The 20,696-nt window shown below is 52.9% G+C and overlaps 2 protein-coding genes across 2 annotated transcripts; one reads left to right on the top strand and one right to left on the bottom strand.

Moving 5' to 3' along the window:
• Positions 1-1,040: 1,040 nt before the first annotated feature.
• TTC16 (tetratricopeptide repeat domain 16) lies at positions 1,041-15,444 on the top strand. Its single transcript, XM_023544902.2, has 12 exons — positions 1,041-1,103; positions 1,307-1,450; positions 2,795-2,895; positions 3,001-3,130; positions 5,515-5,729; positions 6,411-6,655; positions 7,661-7,802; positions 10,370-10,535; positions 11,076-11,218; positions 11,376-11,535; positions 13,057-13,144; positions 14,207-15,444. Exons 1-12 carry the CDS (start codon positions 1,056-1,058, stop codon positions 15,310-15,312), a joined length of 2,688 nt encoding a protein of 895 aa, XP_023400670.2. The 5' UTR covers positions 1,041-1,055; the 3' UTR covers positions 15,313-15,444.
• Positions 15,434-20,145, bottom strand: TOR2A (torsin family 2 member A). Its single transcript, XM_003407714.4, has 5 exons — positions 19,940-20,145; positions 19,041-19,306; positions 18,124-18,299; positions 16,563-16,690; positions 15,434-16,232 (listed from the first exon to the last, which is right to left on the bottom strand). The coding sequence occupies exons 1-5, from the start codon at positions 20,088-20,090 to the stop codon at positions 15,988-15,990; spliced, it is 966 nt and encodes a 321-aa protein (XP_003407762.1). The 5' UTR covers positions 20,091-20,145; the 3' UTR covers positions 15,434-15,987.
• Between the last annotated feature and the right edge of the window lie 551 nt (positions 20,146-20,696).

Raw genomic sequence — 20,696 nt, 5'->3', positions numbered from 1 at the left:
GGAAGAGATGGCATTAGCCCAGACAAGAGGATTATACAAGAGACGAGGAGGGATCTGAGAGATTTTAGGAAGTGGAATAGACAGGACTCGAGAACTGATGGGACATAGGTCTCTGGCTCAGGTGGCTGGCAGGGAATGAGTCTTCACTAAGGTGGGAAAGCCTGGGGCAGAAGTGGGTAGGTTCTGCAGGACCCTGAGGCCTATGGCTTGGGATGGGCCTGAGCTGGAGTGTCAGCAGCTGGAGGTGGGAGCTGAGGAAGATCAGGAGGAGAGCAGAGGGTCAGTGTGAGCAGGAGCGCCCTGACCCTGGCCATAGTAAAGGGAGAGAGGCAGGACTGAAGAGGCTTGCTTGGGTATGAGAAGAGAAGATAGGGTTGGATCATCCCTAGGGGGAATGGTGCCACTGTATCCCAGATGGCATCTCCTACCTAGTGTCTGGGACCCACCCCCGTCTGTAAAGTACATGGGGAGAGTGTGTAAGTGGGGTGCGGATCTGGTTGTTTCTGAGGCCTGCTCCAGCATCACTGTCCCTTGGCTTTAGGATGCTCTGGAGCCTGACGAGGACCCCTCACAGCGCATCCTAAAGCCACAAGTGATTTCAGTCCCAAAAGGGACCCTGAAGCGCATCTTTGGAACCAGCCAGGTGTTCCAGGACTTCGATGAACCCAAACCAAAGCCCAAGGGGTTAACCGTGCCCCTCAAAGTTAGGGAGTAGTGAGTGACTACCTTGCCCCCGTCCAGGTTCCTGCCCTGCATAGCCATTGATGTGCTGTGCAGCCTTGGGCCAGTTACTCTTCCTCTCTGGGCCTCAGTGAAATCAACTATGTAATGGGGCTCCCCCACCTTAGCTGATAAAAGGCTGCTGGCTTGGGTGAGCTTCAAGAATGCCAGCCTGCCTTCCCTGGGTCTCTATCCCTCCTGATTCTGCACCCAACGCCCCCCTTCCCCATATGCCCTGGATTCCTCTAAAGTCAAAACCAGACCCTCTGCTTGTATTTCCTTTCCCTGCCAGCTACTTCCAAGGCCAGACATGCTTAGAGCAAGAGGACTGGGAGATGGCTGTACTGTTCTTCTCCCGCGCCCTCCACCTGGATCCCAAGCTGGTGAGGGGGAGGGCCCGATGGGTATGGGCAGGTGCTGGCACACACTTCCCCCTCACTATAGCACCTGCCCATGCTACTCCTCTCAGGGCCACTAAGTCCCTGACGGTAAATGGGTGTCAAGGCTCAGGGAGATGGATTCCTCCCCCTCCCCTGAGGGGTAGGTCATGGGGAGGGGACAGATGCCTGGGTCCCATTGTCCTCAGGTAGACTTCTACGCCTTGCGGGCCGAGGCCTACATCCAGCTCTGCGATTTCTCCTCGGCCTCCCAGAACTTGCGAAGGGCTTATTCCTTCGAACCAGAGAACACCAAGTACCAGGAGCGGCTCACCTTTGTGCTTTATGTGCAGGTGCCTGGAGCTGCCCCAGGCCCATTCAAGGCTTCCACTTCACCCCTGGCCCTCGTGACTCTCCCTCCAGCTGTGTATGTCTGGGGGTGGGGTGGGGGGCTCGCGCCTGATACCAGCTCTGCCTTCCTGGGGACCTCTTTGCCCCTGTGTCTGTGTCCCACCAGCTGAGCCCTCTCACCACCTCTCCAACCTTCCAAGTTGGTTTACTGGCAGGGCTGGGTAAAGTCTTGCAGCATTGTACAACAGAACTTTTTGTCATGACGGAAATTATCTACTCTGCACCATCCCATATGGTACCCACTGTTATTGGCATTGTGTGCCATCATGTTCATTCTGACTCATAGCAACCCTATAGGACAGAGCAGAACTGCCCCATAGGGTTTCCTAGGCTATAATTTTTACAAGAGGAGATCACCAGGTTTTTCTCTCCCATGGACCAGCTGGTGGGTTCAAACTTCTGACATTTGGGTTAACAGCTGAGCGCTTAACAATTGCACCACCAGAGCTCCTTATGGTAGCCACTAGCCATGTAGAACTAGTGAGCCCTTGAAACATGGCGAGTGTGACTGAAGAACTGCATTTTAAATTATGTTTAACTAAATTTGATGTGAATTTATATAGCCATATGGAGGTGGTGCCTATCATACTGGACAGCGCAGATCTAGAGTCTAGAGGCCCTAAGCACTAAGAAGGTTAACAGTGTTCCCAATTTACAATTCAAAATTAAAAAAAAATATATTAAACCATAAAACACCAACAAAATCTTGATTTTTTCCCATCTTGACAACTTTGATGTCTTTTTTAAAAATTTCAGCTATCTACTTCTTAAAAAAAAGAAAAAGTCTAATCACATGCTTAATCTGTCCCTTGGGGGCCCTGAATCCTGCACTGCTACTTCCTGTGTGACCTCGAGGAATTCCCTTCACCTCTCTGAGCCTCAGATCCTTCATTTTAAATGGGGATAATAGCTCATACCAGTGAGGTATTACCTACAAGTTTCTCAGCAGAGGGCTCAGCACCCGAAAGCATCAATCTAAGCTGGAGCCTATTACTGTTAGCTCTACCGTTCTTGTCACATCTCCCCTTTTTTCTCTCAGTTTCTCTCTATGCCTGTGTCTCTGTATTGGTCTGTTTCCCATCAACTATGTATTACTCACTGTCTCTCCCCAGCTTTGTATTTCTCTCCATCTCTGTGTCTCTGTCCCTCAAAGTCTCTCCACAGGTATAAAAGGCTCTGTCCCTGTCTCTTGCCTCTCTCCCCTTCCTCCACGATGTTGTCCCACAGCTGGTGTTTGTAGCTGGGCTGTGGTCACAAGCAAAAGTGACTGCCTCCTGTGTCCCCAGGGCCAGTGCCTCTTTGAGCAATGTGCCTACCAGGATGCCCTGACCGTCTTCTCTCAAGCCTCTGAGCTCCAGCCTCAGAAACCCTACTTCCGCTACCGATGGTGAGTGCCCAGCCGTGTCCCGGCTGGCCCTCATTCCCCCAGCAAACCTTCCTGCCTCTCCTCCCCCGGGGCAGACAGAGTGCACACTCTGCCTTCTGCCCTCAGCATGGCCTGTCTCCTGGCCCTCAAACGGTATCGTGAATGCCTCACACTTGTCACCAAGGAACTGAAGCATGGCACGACCAACGCTGATGTCTACATTCTCCGGGCCAGGCTCTACAACTTCTTCCAGAAGGTAGCTCAGGAAGGGCAGGGTGGCTTGGGGCCTTCACCCTAGCCTGGGAGCCCCCAACACCCTTTGAGATTACAGGAGGCTGCGTGGCCATCTATCAGCACAGAGGTCACATCCCCACAGTGCAGTGGGCCGCTGCCACCCCTGGGCAGAGGCCCCCGGCCAGCCTTGACCATTTGGCATCCAGTCCGGCAGTTGCTCTAGCTTGACTCAGCCCTGGTTCTGTGTCAGGCCTGTGCTGGGCCCTCTGGAAAACACAAGGTGAGAGACAGGTGCATCCCTGCTCTCTTGGAGTTCACCGCCCAGGGGAGGTGTCCCTGAGCAGACAATTACACAAAGAATGATTGAACCACAATTGTGTCACCATATGAGGTCACTGTGTGGGACAAACCCAGAGAACCATTAGATGAGGCAGCCCATTCTCCCCTTCCTCCCCTCCTTCCTCCTCTCCTTCCTTCCTCCCCTTCTCTCCTTCCTTATCTCCTCCTTCTTCCTCCCCTCCCTCCCTCCCTTCCTTACTTGCCTCAGTGAACATTTCCCAAACACCCTCCACTGGCTAGTCCTGGGCTATGCACAGGGAGGGGACAGAGAGTACAGGGAACAACTTGGGGGCTGGGCAGACTTGAAGCCACAGGGAAGAAGGTGGGGAGAGAAGGCAGGAAGAAGGAGACTGCAGGTATGAGAGGACACCTTCAAGGATGGAGGAGCCCCAGGTCTCATGAAGCTGGGAGCACCCCGAATTCTTCCCAGGGGCAGCAGGAGCCTTGAAACAGTGCCCCTCAGGGTGACAGGACTTTAGAAAGACCCCTCAGCTGCTGTGGAGAGTGTGGGTTGGGCAGAGCAAGATAGGAAGCCAGGAGCCTGGGAGGAGGCTGAGCAGGGGGAGAAGGGAGAAGTCCAGAGAGAGAGGAGGGGGTTGAGTGAGGAGGGCTGGAGGATGGCCACAAGGGGTCAAGGTCCATGGTCCTTTAGAAGTCAGGACCAGAGATGACTGGGTGCAGGTGTGATCAGGAGGGAGGCATGGAGAACACCACCCGACAACAACCCCCAGCTTTCTGGCTTGGCCGGGGTAGATGGCAAGTTGGGAGACTCTGGAGGGGGAGGAACAGGTGTGGACCAAATCAGGTGGAGTTCACCTCAGTTCACCAGGTGGGGGCATCCTGTGGGAGGTTGGAGACTTGAGCCTGTAATTCCAGAAGGAGGGGTCCCTGCCCTTCAGGAGTGGACCCCGGGGGTGAGGCCCACCCAGGTGCCGCCTCTAGCAGCTGAGGGGCTGGGCTTCTATGTCCCACAAGTGACTAAAAGGGAGTCTCTTTCAAAGGTATGAGACTAGTAATTATTGACAATTATCATTGAACGTTGTGACTTCGAGAAGCTCTGGTGGTACAGTGGTTAAGGCGCTTGGCTGCTAATCAAAAGATTGATAGTTTCAACCCACCAGCCGCTCCTCGGAGAAAGATGTGGCAGCCTGTTTCCGTAAAGATTTACACCCTTGGGAACCCTATGGAGCAGTTCTACTCTGTCCTATAGAGTCGTTATGAATGGGAATTGACTCGATGGCAACAGGTTTTTGGTTGTGACTTAGCTGCCCCTTGTGAGCCCCTGCTATGTGTTCTAAGCACTTTACCATGTTTATCTTGAAGGCTCACAGTAATCCTTTGAGGTAGATATGACCCATTGTCCTCTGCACAGATGAAGCAGCAGCCCTGAGGGGTTGAATGATTTGTCTAAGCTCACACGGCCGGTTCACAGTGGTGCTGCCCTTGAACCCAAGTCTGTCTACTCTAAAGCCCAGCTCCCAGACGCTCCCCCTCCTGATTTCCACTCACACCTGGTATCCATACTCTTTGTTCTGCTCACCCTCTGTCTAATTAGCCAACAGGACACAGGGTGGTTCCTAAAACTGTTTGTTGACTGACCTGCACACCGGAAGAAGGTGTTTGCCTGGGAATGTTTTCTGGGTCTGTTCTCTGTCAGAGTTGTCTTGTGCTTAAAGGTCAGGGGTGAGGGGAAGAGTAAGGGGGGAGGATAGTGAGGATACAGCTGTCCAGTCAGGAAGCCACACACTCCTTCCACATCACGTCAGCCTCACAGAGTCCTCTAAGGAGGTAGCATCAGCAACCCCATCCTGCAGCAGAAACTACCAAGGCTGAGCAGGGACCTGGCTCGCCTGAGGTCACATCTGGGAAGGGGCCAGCAGATGGGGTGGAATTTTCCCACAATGCTCTCTTGCCTCCTTCAAGAGGTGGAAAAGGTGGAACAGTGGTGTGGGGGCACTGAGGTGGGGTGGTGTGATGCCAGCCTGCCTAGAGACAGGCACCTGCAGCCTGAATCCACACCTTTCCCCCTCACCCATGAGGCCTGTACCCCTAATACCACCCCCACAGCCCAACCTCTGCTACCGGGACCTGCATAACAGCTTGCTTCTGGAGCCCAAGCACCCACAGGCCAAGGCACTGCTCAAGACGATGGTGAACCAGGCCCAGCAGGCGCGCCAAGATGCGGGGATCTTTGCTGTGCGGGGCGACATGCAGCACGCACTGCGGTGCATCAACTGCGCCATTGAGAACAGCCCTCTGGACCCCAGCCTCTTCCTTTTCCGGTATTGAGTGAGGAGGGACTGGTCTCAAGCTCCAGGCCCTGCCCTCCCACAGACTTGCCGTGTGGCCTCAGGAGAGTCCCTGACCTGTCTTCAGTTTCCCCATCAGGCCTCTAATAATCCCGCCGTACTTGCCACAGGGGTGGAGGCATCATGGGAGGTGGTCTTTGCTACTGTCCTTGGAGGAGGGGCAGGCAGCAGCCTCCCAGTTAACCAGGAGTCTAGAACCCCAGGCCTCCTGAACCCTGGGAGGGTGAGTACAGCTCAGTGGACAAGGCTTGGGCTTGAATTCCAACCCTTCCAGGGTGTCACTATGTGATTGGGGGCACTTTAACCTCTTTGAACCTGGGTTTTCTCATCTAAACAGCGGAGGTAAAAACATTTCCTCATGTATATAAAGGTCTTAGCATAGAGGCAGGCACACACATGGCTCCCACAAGGAAAGAGGGAGGCTATTTTTGAGAAACATAAAATTACTAGTGATAGCAGGTTATCTGAACACCAAGCCAGGGCCAACCACACCAGCCAAACCTAGTGCATGAGGCAGGTGCCCTCACCACCTACATGGGTCTGAAGAAGAAACCAAGCCCAAGCAGGGAGCGACTTGCCCAGCCACTTAGCCAGTTGGTGGAGTGCCCTTAGCCCTGATGTCCCTCCTCCCACCCACCGTGCCCTCCCCTACAGGGGCACCATGTACCGACGGCTCCAGGAGTTTGATGGTGCTGTGGAGGACTTCCTGAAGGCGCTGGACATGGTGCCTGAGAACGAGGAGGACATGGTGCGGCAGGTGCAGCGGCAGCTGCTTCTGGCCTACAATGACTTTGCAGTGCACTGCTACATGCAGGGTGCCTACCAGGAGAGCGTGCTGCTGCTGAACAAGGTCCTCAAGGATGAGCAGCAGGAGAAAGGCTTCTATATCAACCGTGGTGGTGAGTGGGGCTGGGCTGGGGGTAGAGTGAGCCCCGCTCCCTAAGTTCCAGGCTTGCCATTTGAGGCCCCCTGGGTCTAACTATTCCTCTAGCCTCATCTCCCACTGCTGCCTTTCATGAGCTCACAAAATCCAGGCCATCCCATACTCCATGCCTCCCCCTTCTCCCTCCCTCTATATCTCCCTGTTCCCCTCTCTCTCTTCCCTCCTGAGCTGCATTCACGCTGCCCCCTCGCCTGTGTCCTTCCCACACTCACACTGTCACTTCTGCTCAGGACTCCTCCCCTTCCATCAACAAACACACACACCCCTGCTCACTCCTTCCCTGGTTCCTGCACACACGTCTTTGGGGAAGCCCTCTCTGCTGCCTCCTGCCCCCTGACCTTGTCATTTTCCTTTGGGGTGCTTATCCCAGTTGAATTATGGGGCTTTGGGGTGATTATTGCTCTCATGTGTATCTCCCAACTAAGTGCTGAGATCCTTGGGGTTGAGCTTGGGCTCCCAGCTCTGCCCCAGCACCCTCATTGAGTGTTGTTAAAAGTTGGAAGGAAGTAAAGAAGGAGGGAGGAAGGGAAGAAAAAAGGAAAAAGAAGAAACATTTAATAGACTCAGTGTCTCAGGGACACACTTTGGGAAACATTACCATAGACAAACTGGTCACCAACACCAAAAAAAAAAACAAACCCGTTGAGTCCATTCCGACTCATAGCCACCCTATAGGACAGAGTAGAATTGCCCCATAGAGTTTCTGAAGAACAGCTGGTGGATTGGAACTGCCAACCTTTTGGTCAGTAGCCGAGCCCTTAACCACTGCACCTCAAAATGCTCAGAATCGGACAGCTGGGAAAAGGTGCCCAGATGTACAGAAAACTTGAGAGGCCGGCGACTGCCCATGGGTGTTATCAGCCACCAATTTCAGGCCCTGCACCACCCTCCCTAGGAGTGGGCTGGGGTTCCTGGGTCCTGGGAGTTGGGGGCCAACTCAGTCCCTTCCCCCGGGCCCCAGATTGCTTCTTCCAGCTGGGCAACCTGGCCTTTGCTGAGGCGGACTACGAGCAGGCGCTAGCGCTCAGCCCGAAGGATCCGGGGGCCAATCTGCGCATGAGCCTGCTGCAGGAGAAGATGGGCTTCTGCGAGCAGAGGCGCAGGTGCGGCGGCGGGGCCATCCCTGAAGTGGGCGGGGCTGGAATGGAGGGGGCGGGGCTGGAGGGGGAGGGGAGACCGGAGGGACGGCGCTGGGGAGGGCGGGGCCTGGCGTGACGACGTTTGTTGGGATCCCTGGGCCAAGATGCTTTCCACTTTTTTATTATAAATAATGTTGTAATCGGCATCCAGAACCTGTATTCTCATGCATTCACACTAGTAGTGCTGTAGGTAATTGTTGGGTTAATTAGTGTTAACAGTTTCATAGATAATATCAAAATGTTCTCCAAAAAAAGTGAACCCATATAAACTTCCTTCAGGAGAGGAGAGCCTCAATTTCCCCAAATGTTGTATACCCAACCAGACCCAGTGCTGTCGAGTGGATTCCGACTCATAGGAACCCTACAGGACAGAGTAGAACTGCCCCCTACAGTTTCCAAGGAGCGCCTGGCGTATTGGAACTGCCGACCCTTTGGTTAGCAGCCGTAGCACTTAACCACTATGCCACCAGGGTTTCCAAATGTTGTATAACCCATTAAAAAAAACAAAAAACCATTGCCGTCAAGTCAACACCAACTCATAGCGACCCTATATGACAGAGTAGAACTGCCACATACGGTTTCCAATGAGTGCCTGGTGGATTCAAACTGCCAACCTTTTGGTTAGCAGCCATAGCTCTTACCCACTACACCACCAGGGTTTCCAAAATGTTATACAGGAGATTAGAAATCTTAGAAAATTAGTAGAGAGATACTCAGGTTTGACATGCATAAACTTGTTTAGTTTATTGCAAGGTAGTCATGGCAAGGCACACAAGTAAGACCTCACAACATTCATTTAGAACTAGAGAATCAGAATTAACAATTACAATATTAGTTCAATGGTTAGAGTTCAAATCTTTAGACTTCAAACTTCTACCTTTAACCAGAGGTCTCAGGAGGAAGGCTTAACCACAGCTTGAACTTGGTGAAGGTCCCTTGTAGACAGATAGGGTCCAAGGTCAGTAGCTGTGGACAGAATCTCAGTTCTGTCTCTTCCTTCTCTTAGTGAGTGAGCAGAAATTTAAGTGAATTTGTCACCTTGACCTCACCCAACAAGGGCCAGTGTGATGTCAAAGACTAGTATGTCTTTTCTCCAGGGCTAGAGAGTAACCAGATGACACATCTTCTCTTCAAGGTTAGAGATTAGGAGGTTGTTTAGGTTTATGTGATGTTTTCCTATGTCACAGCATGCTGGGTCAAAGTGAACTTACAGGTTGTTTACGTTCTTTACATACTTCACATGCTTCTATGCCTCAGTTCAGAAATTTTCTAGATAACTTTCTGATGACTGACAGGTTTCTAATGATGTATAGTTAATGTTAGAGAGCCTCACAACGTAGACATATTTCTAAGTACATATTATGAGTGCTTATACATATGTATTTTGAAAGCATAATAGTGACTTATACCTTATAGGATCGTTATAGAAGCACACAGAACACCAAATCTCCCCAGCACAGGGTGTGACGACTATTTTCCAATGCCGATAACCTGATAGACCAAAAAGTGCTCTCTCTCTCCCTCTCTCCTAATTTAATTTACATGTTCAAATTGTTAGCACGTCAAAAAGGGCAACATTTGCTCAAAAGCAAAGATGAGAAGTCAGGAAGGGGGAGAAAATCAGGATGAAAGGAAAGGGGGACCCTAGGGCAGCAATGAGGAGAGTGCTGACACATTATAGGGAATGAAACCAGTGTCATGGGACACTTTATGTACAAACTATCGAATGGGAAATTAATTTGCTCTGTAAACTTGCACCCAACGCACAATAAAAAAAATAATGAATAAATTGTTAGCATAGCCCAGCACATTCCATGTTTATTGGCCACTGTGGCCTACCCAAGGAGCCCTGGTGGTGCAGTGGTTAAGTGTCTGACTGCTAACTGAAAGGTTGGCAGTTCCAACCCACCAGCTACTGTGTGGGAGAAACATGTGGCAGTCTGCTTCTGTAAAGATTACAGCCTTGGAAACTCTATGGTGCAGTTCTCTCCTGTCCTCAGTGTTGCTATGAGTCAGAATCAACTCAAGGGCAATGGGTTTGGTTTTGGTTTATGGGCTGCCCAAATCTTTTGCTCATTTTGCTATTGAGTTGCTCATTTTAAAAAAAATGGTTATAATAATTCTTCGTAGGCTAGAAAAATTAGCTTGTTGTCTGCTATAAATAAATGCAAAATATATTTCCCCTATTTATTGCTTTTCTTTGGGGTGTTTTTGCTAGTCAGTAACTTGGAATTTGACTGTACAGTAGTCCAATTATTAACTTTTTTTTCATTTTTAGTTGCTGGGTTTATGGCATTCTCAGAAAGGCCTTCCCAACCCCAAGATCAGACAAACATTCACTTACGTTGGGGTTTCATTGTAGCATTTAAGTTTTGGGTCCATCAAGAGCATACCTCATGGAAGAAGAGCAGTAGGCATGGTGGAGAAGGGGAGCAGGGACGAGCATGGTTTTCCCCAAAACTCCCAGGGGGCCAGACACTGCCCCCCAGGTGGGCCAGCTCATGGCAACCTGCGACCACTGTGTTCTGCAGGCAGTTCCACAAGGCAGAGGACCACTTCTCAATGGCCATCCAGCACAGCCCCCAGAAGGCTCGGTACTACCTGCAGCGGGCCAAGAGCCGACAGCTGCTGCAGAACTTTTGGGGGGCCCGCCAGGATGTTGCTACTGTCCTGCTTCTCGAACCTGAACAACCACAGGTGGGTTCCTGCAGGGCCAGGAGGGGGTGCTCCAGAGTCAATACCCGGCCACCTAAAGATACTCCCTGTCCCTAAATCTGGTCTGATTATTATAAGAGTTACTATTGCTTGAACATTTACTGTATGCCAGATGCTGTTCTAACCACTTCAACTTATATCAACCCATTTAACCCTCCTCACCATCCAAAAGACAGGTAATACTATTTATTATCACCTGTAATTTATAGATAGGAAAGTAAGGCTCAGAGAAGTCAGCTCCCTGCCCCAGGTCCCACAGTTTAGAAGTCAAACCCTCGTCTGTCTGGCTCTAGAACCTGAGGTTGGACTCACCCTCAAGGCTTCCTCCAGGAATAGCTCCCTTCTCATGGTCTCCTGCTAGTTCTGGGGCAAGAGTGTCCAGTCCTTTAAAAACAACAATTTGCAAAACCCTTCCCTCTTTGGCCCTAAGAAAGGCCAAATAGGAATCTGTGAAGTTGGGATAGTACCACACCAGCTGCCCCCTGCCCATACCTGGCTCTGGGTCACCCCCTCTCCTGACAGCTGCTCCCGCTGATGACCAACCTCTTCCCGGGCATGTCGGTGGATGATGTGCTTGGCAGCCATGTGGCCCGCCTAGCCAAGCTGCAGCTGGAGCGGGCGATGGAGAGCAGTCCAGAGTCCAGCATCCCGAAAGGCATTGTGGGGTAAGCTCCCTGGGCAGGGGCCACAGGCCAAGGGTGGGAACCAGCTGAGGCCTAAGGCTCCTCTGGCCCCACTGCTTCCTTGGGCCACTGTCCATTGCCTGGGGATGGCGGGGTGAGTCAGGGAGACTGAGCCGGCACTCTGGCCATGGCTTAGCAGGTTGCTTCGGGAGCGGGAATTAGAGCGCCAGAAGGCCCGTGCCCTGCGGCGTGAGTGGAAGGTGGAGCAGCCTTCCTCCGAAGAGCTGAAGGTCACCCACCAGGCCCTGCAGAAAGGTCCAGAGGAAGAAGCTGAGGCCCCGGAGGAGGAGAAGGAAAAGGTGAGTGGGCACATGCCCTCGAGTTCCAGGGCAGAGTGCACTTGGGCCCAGGGCTGAGGGATGCAGGCCAGGTAGAGGCTGGCTTCCAGGCCCAGCTCTGCGTCCTCTCAGATGTGTGACTTGGGCTGGGGACATCTTGCTGCGAGATGGGGATGGAAACATCAGGGGTGCCCCTGGGGGAGGGTGCCTGAGGAGGTGGGCACCTTGCAGAGAAAGGCCTTCCCACACTTGGCTCCTGCTTACTTCACATGTTCTATTGTCTGCACTGGCCACCTGTGCCAGAATTTTCTTCTCAGTCATTTCTAAAAACTTTTTGTTGACTGTAACATAAATCAGAGAAGTGCATAAATCCTAAGTGTACAGCCTGATGAAGTTTCAGACTGAGTGTAGCACGACACGTTTATCCAGATCACAAGAACCCCTTCGTGTCCCCTTTTAGACCGCTCCTCCCACCCTGCCCCACCCCACAAGGCTAATCACTGCCTTGATTACTAACTACGCACATGGGTTTTGCCTGTTCTTCACATAAATGGACAAATACAGTGTGCCCTCTTGTCTCTGGCTCCATTCACTAAATATTATGTTTGTGAGTTGCATCCAAGTGGTTGCGTGTAGCAGCAGATGGCTCATCCTCATTGCTGTACAATATTCCAGTGTGTGACTATCCCACATTTATCCACTTCACTGCTAATGACAGCAAGTAAATTTATGTCAAAGAACACTTGACATAACCGAAGTAAATGGAAAATGGTAGCTGTACCTTTTCCTAGCTCACATTAGAATAGACACACAACTATAAATCCTTCACCTCTGTGCCTCCTGAAATCATTGAGGGCGGCCTCACTCAGGGAGACGTTGAGGGGAAGCATGCAGAACCCAGGGGACAGGGCCCAACATGGAGCTGACGCCTGGTACACTGCACTCAGCAGCTCTGCCCACCTGCCCCTCGAGCTCCTGGGCATTGTCCAGTGTCCCAGGTATGAGACTAAGCCAAGGAGACAAGCAGCCAAGAGCAGACCTGGATTCAAATCCCAGCGTCTCTACTTCTTAGCTGAGTGGCCTTGGGCAAGTTGCTTAAGCGCTCAGAGCCCTGGTTTCCTGATCTGTGAAATGACAACAGCAGTAGTTCCCTCCCAGATGTGTTGGATCAAACGGGGAAAGGCATGTAAAACATGCAGAAACTATCCAATTTCTCCTAACCATTCACCAGGACACAGCATTTTACAGTACACGTAAGCCTGCCCACACTTGGTGAATGGACTGGGACTCTAATTTTCATTTTGCAGTTCGGGAAACTGGGGCCCAATCAGCCCCTCGAACCGTTCCTATTTTGTCTGGCCACTCCCCTTCCTACATGGTCTTCACCTCTCCAGTCCCCCAAGCAACCCTAACCCTTGAGGAGCTCCAAGCTTGAGGAATGACTACTGAAGGGCCCCAGGGCCTGCTGGCCTTCCAGAGCTACAACCGCTGGCCCAGGGATCTCCCAATGTGTGTGACTACCCAGCCTGTCTCCCGTCACAGGAGGAGGAGCCTGAGCACCCCCCTGACAAGGAGACGTCCCTGTCTAGCAACTACATCGACCAGACCTCCTCAGGCTCCATCTTGGGCTGTAAGTTCCCAGTGTTCTTCCCAGGCCAGAGAGAGCCAAAGCAGTAGTGTGGGGAAAGGTCAGGGGTCTGAGACTCTGACCTGGGTGTGAATTTGGGCTCTGCTGCTTACAGCTTTGAGACCTTGGGCAAGTGAGTAATAATCCCAGCTCTGTAGAGACCATGGTGAGGACTCAGTGAGGTGGTGCCCAGCATGGAGCCTGGGATGTCAAGCCCTTTGACAAAAGATTTCACAGAGGCTGCTGGCCTCAGGCCTGTCCCTGAAACAAGCCCACAAACCTGTGCACTTTCAAGGGGCTTTTATCCTCAATTCTGCCAGGCACCAGCCTGGAGGGTACAAACATGTAAAACTCAGGAATGCGGCTCCGAATTTCCAAGGGGGCTCTGAATTTCCAAGGGCCGATGTGAGCAGTCCATGGTAGAGACAAAATAGCAATGCCTGAGCCTTCTTCCCCCCATGCAGTGCAATTCCACAAACGTATTGAGCGCTGCTGGCCAGGCCTGGGCCAGTCGCCAGCTACAGGGATGAACGGCACATCTCTAAAGGGAGGGAGGTACTCAGTCAAAGGACACCCACACCACAGCATAGACATACGGTGAGAGGGCAGTCCAGGGGGCTGGGAGTGCATGAACCTCCTTTTGTGAGGGTCAAGAAGGGCTTCCAGGACCTGAAGCAAAGCATCAGGTGTGGGAAGGGGTAGGCAAGCAGAACTGCTGTGGACAGGGAGCCCAGAGCCTATGGGCTGCTGGTTGTAGCTGGAGCACACAGGGCAAGGGGCAGCCCTCAAAATGGAGGCCAGGCACTGGGCAGGTGGGGCCTGGGTCCCTTGAGTAGCTTCCTCTTATCTTATAACCCTAGCCCACCTGTAGGCTCCTGTTGCTCAGGGAGGGCTGGGCTCATGTGTTCTGATAGGCCTTTCCCTTTGGTCATGCAAAGCCTCAGGGGAGGGGGAAGGCAAGGATGAGGCCTGGGAGTCCCCTCTTCCTGGAGCTGTCCAGGGCAAGCAGGGCAGGCCATGAACTCTGGAAGAGGCCTGACAGGTACTCTTGGCACTCCTCCCCAGTCATAGCCACATCCACCTCAGAGACAGAGATGTCCAGTACCTGCCAGGAGTACAGGAGCACTTCAGCCACTGCTGTGACATTCACTGACTCCTCACAGCTGAAGACTCAATCCTCAGACTCTGGGACCAATGCAGAGGATCCAAGTCTGAGCCAGAACCCCAGCAAAACCAAGCCTGCCCTTGGGCTGAGCTGGAGCCTCAGCAAGACCGAAGAATCCCAGGGTCCAAGGCATAGGCCCAGCAAGATTGAAGAGACTCAGGACCCGAGGCAGAGGCCCAGCAAGACCGAGGACACCCAAGGCCCAAGGCAGAGGCCCAGCAAGACTGAAGAGACTCAGGACCCGAGGCAGAGGCCCAGCAAGACCAAGGAAAACCAGGGCCCAGGGCAGAGTTCCAGCAAGACCGAGGACACCGGGGGACCAAGGCGGAGGCTCAGGAAGGCGAAGGTTGCCCAGGGCTGGAGCTGGGGACCCAGCAAGTTCCCCACCCATGGCCACGCCTGGGGACTGAATCGAAGCTCCAGCAAGACTAAGGATTTCTATGACCTCAGTCTGAGCCCCAGCAAAACAGATGCTACTCAGGGCGGGAAACAGAGGCCCAGCAAGGACGATACCACCCAGGATCAGAATTGGGAACTAAACAAGACAAAGGTTTTCTGTGACCTACGTCAGAAACCTAGCAAGACCAAAGCTGTCCAGGTCCAGAGCCAGAGACTCAGCAAGACTAAGGGTGCCCAAGGCTGGAGCCGGGAACCAAGGTCAAGACCCAGCAAGACCAAGGTTGCACAAGGCACAAGCCAGAACCCCAGTAAGACTAAGGCCATGCACAGCCCAAGCCAAAGTCTCCACGAGGTTCAGTCTGCCCAGAGGTGGAGCCAGGGACCAAGCCAAAGTCCCAGCAAGACCAAGGCCAGCTGGGGCCTGAGCTCAAGTTCCAGCAACACTGAGTCCATCTGGGGACCGAGTCCAAATCCCAGCAAGACTGAGTACACCTGGGACCTGAGCTATAGTCCCAACAAAACCGATGCCACCCAGGGTCTGAGCCAGAGCCCCAGCGAAACCGAGGCTGACCAGAGCCACAGCCCCAGCAGGAATACTGCTCCCTGAAGGAGCCACTAAGCCCCACACTACCTGCTGGGGAAGAGAGAGGTCCTACCCCCACGCACTGGTACCCAACCCACTCGGCAAAGCTGGCTCCTCCCAGAGCAGGCAGAAACTTCAGCCAGCATTCCTCTGGTTCCACAGCTAAGTTTATTGTACTTGTTCTCTTCTTTTACAAAATTAAAAACTTTAAAAACCAGGCCTGAGTGGCGCCTTGAGTCCCTTTATCTGTGGGGACTAAGAAGATCCAGCCTGGCTCCATTGCACTGGAACACAGGGTATGGGTGGGTACGAGGCCAGTGCAAGGGCCAAGGGTAAATAAACCTGGGAGGAAGGGCTTAGCCACAAGTCACAGTCCCTGAGTTACAATTCACATTTTAAGAAGGCTCAGGCTAGAGGGGGAGGTCAAGGCTCAGTGAGGTTCTGTGGTGACCAGACCTTTCCCTGGGGAAGGAGTAGAGGCCAAGAAGGCAGTAGAGGCCAAGATAGATGCCCTCAAACCAGTTAAGAGCCAGGGCTTACCCTGCCCCAGGCCATGGCCTAGCTAACACCTTCTCCATCTTCACTCTCTGTGCTTTGGGTCCCGGTCTCCAGGAGGCTTGGGACAAAGGTCCTTCTGCCAGAGGCCCTAGGGCTTTCCTAGATGGCCTGGGTGGGGAAAAGCAAGGATGCCACTCTGACTCAGAGGAAGAAGGCGATTCGAGAGGCAACAGTCTTGCAGCCATTGGAGGAGAAGAGCTGCTCGTCCTCAGGGAAGAAGGTGGTGCTTTCCAGCACAGCCTGCACAACTTCATCCCTTGGCTCCAGGCCCAGCTGGGCCAGCTCATTGAGTACGCAGTGCCGCACGTGGTGCCGCTGGAGTGGGAGGAAGGGCACCACAGCATCCAAGAGGTGCTCCTCCATGATGCCTGAGCGCCAGAAGCCATCTACAGGAAGGGACGGATGGGGAGAAGACCCCACATGTCACATGCGGGGAGAAGCCCAGGTCCCCCATCTCCAAAGAGTAGTGGAGGTATGATGCTGACTCTCTCAGCCACCTTTTGGGGGTAAGGCTCAGAGAGGTTATGTGATTTGCCCAAGGTTACAGAGCAAGGAGCACCAAAGTCTGGGTGCTGAACCTCCTGGTTTGTGGGCAGAATATGAGACCCCGGGAGATACCTGGCCCACGCTGGGGACCTGGTCAAATGAGTCTGAGGGTGAAACCCCAGACCTGCCTGATGCTGGCCCCTGGGTTGGGACTCCAGGGCAGAACTCACGGTGCGGGTTGTCCAGGACAGCCCGGGAGATGGCCGGCTCCAGCTCCTGCAGGCGAATCTCCTCACGGTCCCGGCGGTTGTGCCATGCCTCCAGCACCGCCTGGTTGATCTGCTCACCACCAGTGTTGCTGAAACATGGGGACCCAGGCTGAGACTCAGACTGGGACTAATAGGGCATAAGATTTGGCCCTCACTGTCCCAGTGCCATCTAAACACAACCTGAGCCTGGGGCCCAGCACAGTGCCGGCAGGAGCCAAAACCACTGAAAACACTCCACAAGGACTACTTTCCCTCTCTGGACCTTGTGTCTATAACCATGATTCAGGTAGGTCACCTACACGTGCCCTGCAGTTTGCAGTTTACAGAACACTTCTGTGTTCCTTAACTGACTTTTCTTACCCAACCTCTAGAGGAATGTTCTTATTGTTAGGTGCTGTCAAGTTGTTTTCAAGTCATAGAGACCCCATGTGACAGAGTAGAACTGCCCCATAGGGTTTTCTAGGCTGTAATCTTTTTTTTTTTTAATTGTACTTTAGATGAAGGTTTATAGAACAAACTAGCTTCTCATTAAACAATTAGTACACATATTGTTTTGTGACATTGGTTACCAACCCCATGACACGTCAACACTCTCCCTTCTCGACCTTGGGTTCCCTATTACCAGCTTTCCTGTCCCCTCCTGCCTTCTAGTCCTTGCCCCAGGGCTAGTGTGCCCCTTTAGTCTCGTTTTGTTTTATGAGCCTGTCTAATCTTTGCTGAATCTCAGGAGTGACTTCATTACTGAGCTAAAATGGTGTCCGGGGCCCATACCACTGGTTTCTCCAGTCTCTGTCAGGCTAGTAAGTCTGGTCTTTTTTTGTGAGTTGGAATTTTGTTCTACATTTTTCTCCAGCTCTCTCCAGGACCTTCTATTGTGATCCCTGTCAGAGCAGAGCATCTAGCTGTGCTGGACTCAGCCTGGTGGAGGCTGTGGTAGTCGTGGTCCATTAGTCCTTTGGACTAATCTTTCCATTGTGTCTTTGGTTTTTTTCAATCTAGGCTGTAATCTTTATAGGAGCAGATCGCCAGATCTTTCTCCTGCGGAGCCACTGGGTCGGTTAGAACTGCCAGTCTTTTAGTTAACCATTTGTGCCACCAGGGCTTTGGGAAGTCAGGCATTAATATTGGCCCTGCTGTTCAGAAAAGTAAACAGAAGCTCAGAGGCAGGTGAAGTAATTTGCCTGAGGAAACACAGCTAGGACTCTTAAAATGGGACTAGAACTCTTATCCTACATTTCCTAGGCCTGTGTCCTCTTGGCCAAGAAAGAGGGAAAACTTTTTGGCCCAGCAGGGCTTCCTCAAAGAAGTGGTGATGATCAAAAAACTGGCTTTAAGAATGTCAAAGGAGAAGTCAACTACCATGAATGACAGGCCACCAGCAACAGTACAAGGAGCCTTGAGGAGGCCCGGCTGGGCCCAGGAGAAACAGTACTGCCACTGTGGGACCACAGGCCAAGAACAGATAGCTGGGACTTCTAAGAAGTGTTCCCCCAACTGTGCCCCCTGCAAAGCCGGGCCTCACCTGATGAAGATGAAGATGGCTTTGCGATAGTTCGTCCCATACACAACCCAGGAGGAGCCCAGGAAAGGTCGTAGGACCTCCATCAGGCCTGGGGGTAGCTTGTCCATCTCATCGAAAAGGAAGAGAGAGCGACTGCAGGCAGTGAGGTTCCCCTGGATCCAGCTCTTAAGATCCTTCTGCAGGGTAGAAGTAGGAGTTCAAGGAGGGCCCGGAGACACTACCCCAACACCAGACTTCTTCCCAAGACCAAGAACTGACCCTTCACAGGAAGTTATGGTCTTCTAGAAAGCACCAACCCCGTAATGGCTGAAACTGTGGCCCAGAGATGGGCAGGAACTTGTCAGTGGTCACACAGCGAGTCAGCAGAACTGGCTTCAACCCAGGGCTTCGACCTCCCTGTTCAGGGCTCCTCTTATGGCACCTATCACTTTCTATAAAAAGAGAAGGCTCTTTCCTTTTCCTGCTCCATGAACCTGCCCAACAGTGTTGACAGCTGAAACAGATCAGCCTGGGAAGTGCATTATGACCGCCAACAATTAGGGTAGGCACTAATATTAACCCATTAACTGTTTACTGAGCCATGATGGGGCTAAGTGATTTACAGGGAGAGGGTAATACAGACTGTGTGGTGCACATAAGTGCTCAAAACACAATGCCTGCAATAACATAATTGCATGTACCTCACAACTATACCAGGTAGTTACCATTATTGCCCTCCAGAAATCAAAGCAAGAACTCTCTGCCAGGTAGAATGGTACCATCACAAGCCCTGTTCAGGATGGGGTCCTGAGGGCTGAGCCTCCAACTGGCTATGTGGCCTGGACCAAGAGGCTTCCCCTTTCTGGCTCGGACTCAGTTCATAAAGACTGTAACCCCACAGTAGGGTAGAATGGTGAACCATGACACATCCAGCCTACCTTATAGCGCTCGATGTGGCTGGGGTGGGGGAAGTGGATGACGGGGGAGAAATGGTGCACATGGGGGCTTCGTAGGCCGCCCCGGAAGAGGTATTGTGCCAGCAAGGAGCTGACGTAGGACTTGCCGGTGCCTGTCCAGCCGTGCAGGGAGAGGACCAGCGGCTTGGTGGGGGCCGGGTCATGTACAAAGGACTTCAGTGCCTTCACCACCAGCGCCTTGGCTAGGTGTTGACCTGCCAGGTGCTGGGCCAGATCACACTCCAGACCTAGGGCCAAAGAATGACAGTGTCAGAACCGAGGACACATTCCCACCAAGGAAGAGACTTTCAGACGGGAACCTGGTCTAGGGACCCCAGCTTTCTGGGACGTTTTTTACAAGCTGTCTACGGAAAGGAGGTGGAAGTGACGCCCTCAGAGTCTCTGGCTGCAGGAACCACCTTCAGGCTTGGCTCAGCCCGGCAGCACCTCCACCAGGTGGTCTTTCAGACTGCACTCAGCCCTAAGTGGGCTCATGCTGTCTATGAGGTCGGGCCCACACCCCTGCCCATCCCCAAGGCAGACTACTCCCTTGATGGCCAGTCCACTCTTTGGATGCCTAGTAACGTGCCCACAAGGGCTCTACTGTCAAAGGTCTCTCTCCACCCTAGCAGGGCTCTGCTCGGGCCCCAATAAACCACCCCAAACCGTCGCCCCAGGCCCCGTGTCCTAGGCTCTCAGGTTCCCTAAACGACGGGCCCACTTCTGGCCCTGGCCGTTCGGACATCTGGGGATCTTGCCCCTCGGTTTTACCCTTCGGGTCCACAGATGCCTCGGGTCCACAGCTCCCCCTACCCCGAGGCAACTCCGGGATCCGAGTACTCTCCCCAGCCCCTTGCCTCCGAACCCCCGCAGCTCCTCACCCTGGAAGTCAGGCCGGAAGTCGCACTCGCAGAAGTCGGCGAAGTTACAGTGCAGCGAAGCCAGGTCCCAGGCGGCAAACGCGACCGAGAGCAACCCGAGCAGCCCGAGAAACGAGCCCCAAGGCCAGCAGCCGCGCGTCGCAGCCGCCATGCAGGTGAAGCCTGAGCTCTGTCCAGGGCTGCCGGCGCCTCTCCCGCAAACTACAACTCCCGGCGTGCACTGCTCTGCGGCAGCCACCGCCCATCGCCTACAACTCCCGGTTCCCCTCTCACCGCTCTTAAAGGCCCGCGCCTTAGTCCTGCTGCAGGACCACAGGTGGCCTCCAGGGGGAGCCCGTGAGCCGTCCAATCAGAGGCGGCGGGCCGCGTTTCCATAGCCACAGTAACTAGAACAGCATACCCCTTGCTGTTCAGTCGACCTTACTGGACAGACTAGAAATGCCCCATACGGTTTCCAAGGAGCGGCTGGTGGATTCGAACTGCTGACCTTTTGGTTAGCAGCCAAACGCGTAACCACTGCGCCACCAGGGCCCCAAATGACCAGCATAGTAGCTCAGAAAGAATAAAGGATTATGATCACAAAGGGTGACGTAGCAATAATAGCAAAAACGTGTGCGGCACCTTATACCTTGAAAAGCGCCTTTTCCATGCTCTTTTTTGTTCTTTTTCATGACAAAAGAGCGCTCACTAATAACTTTTGGTTAGCACCTACTACGTGCCGTTAGTACTGTCTTTAGTTGCGGTGGAATCCATTCCC

This window comes from Loxodonta africana, chromosome 9 (assembly GCF_030014295.1).
Source record: "Loxodonta africana isolate mLoxAfr1 chromosome 9, mLoxAfr1.hap2, whole genome shotgun sequence".
In the NCBI taxonomy this organism is placed as follows: domain Eukaryota; kingdom Metazoa; phylum Chordata; class Mammalia; order Proboscidea; family Elephantidae; genus Loxodonta; species Loxodonta africana.
The sequence above is the reverse complement of the archived record's forward strand: the minus strand, read 5'-3'. Positions and strand labels throughout refer to the sequence as shown.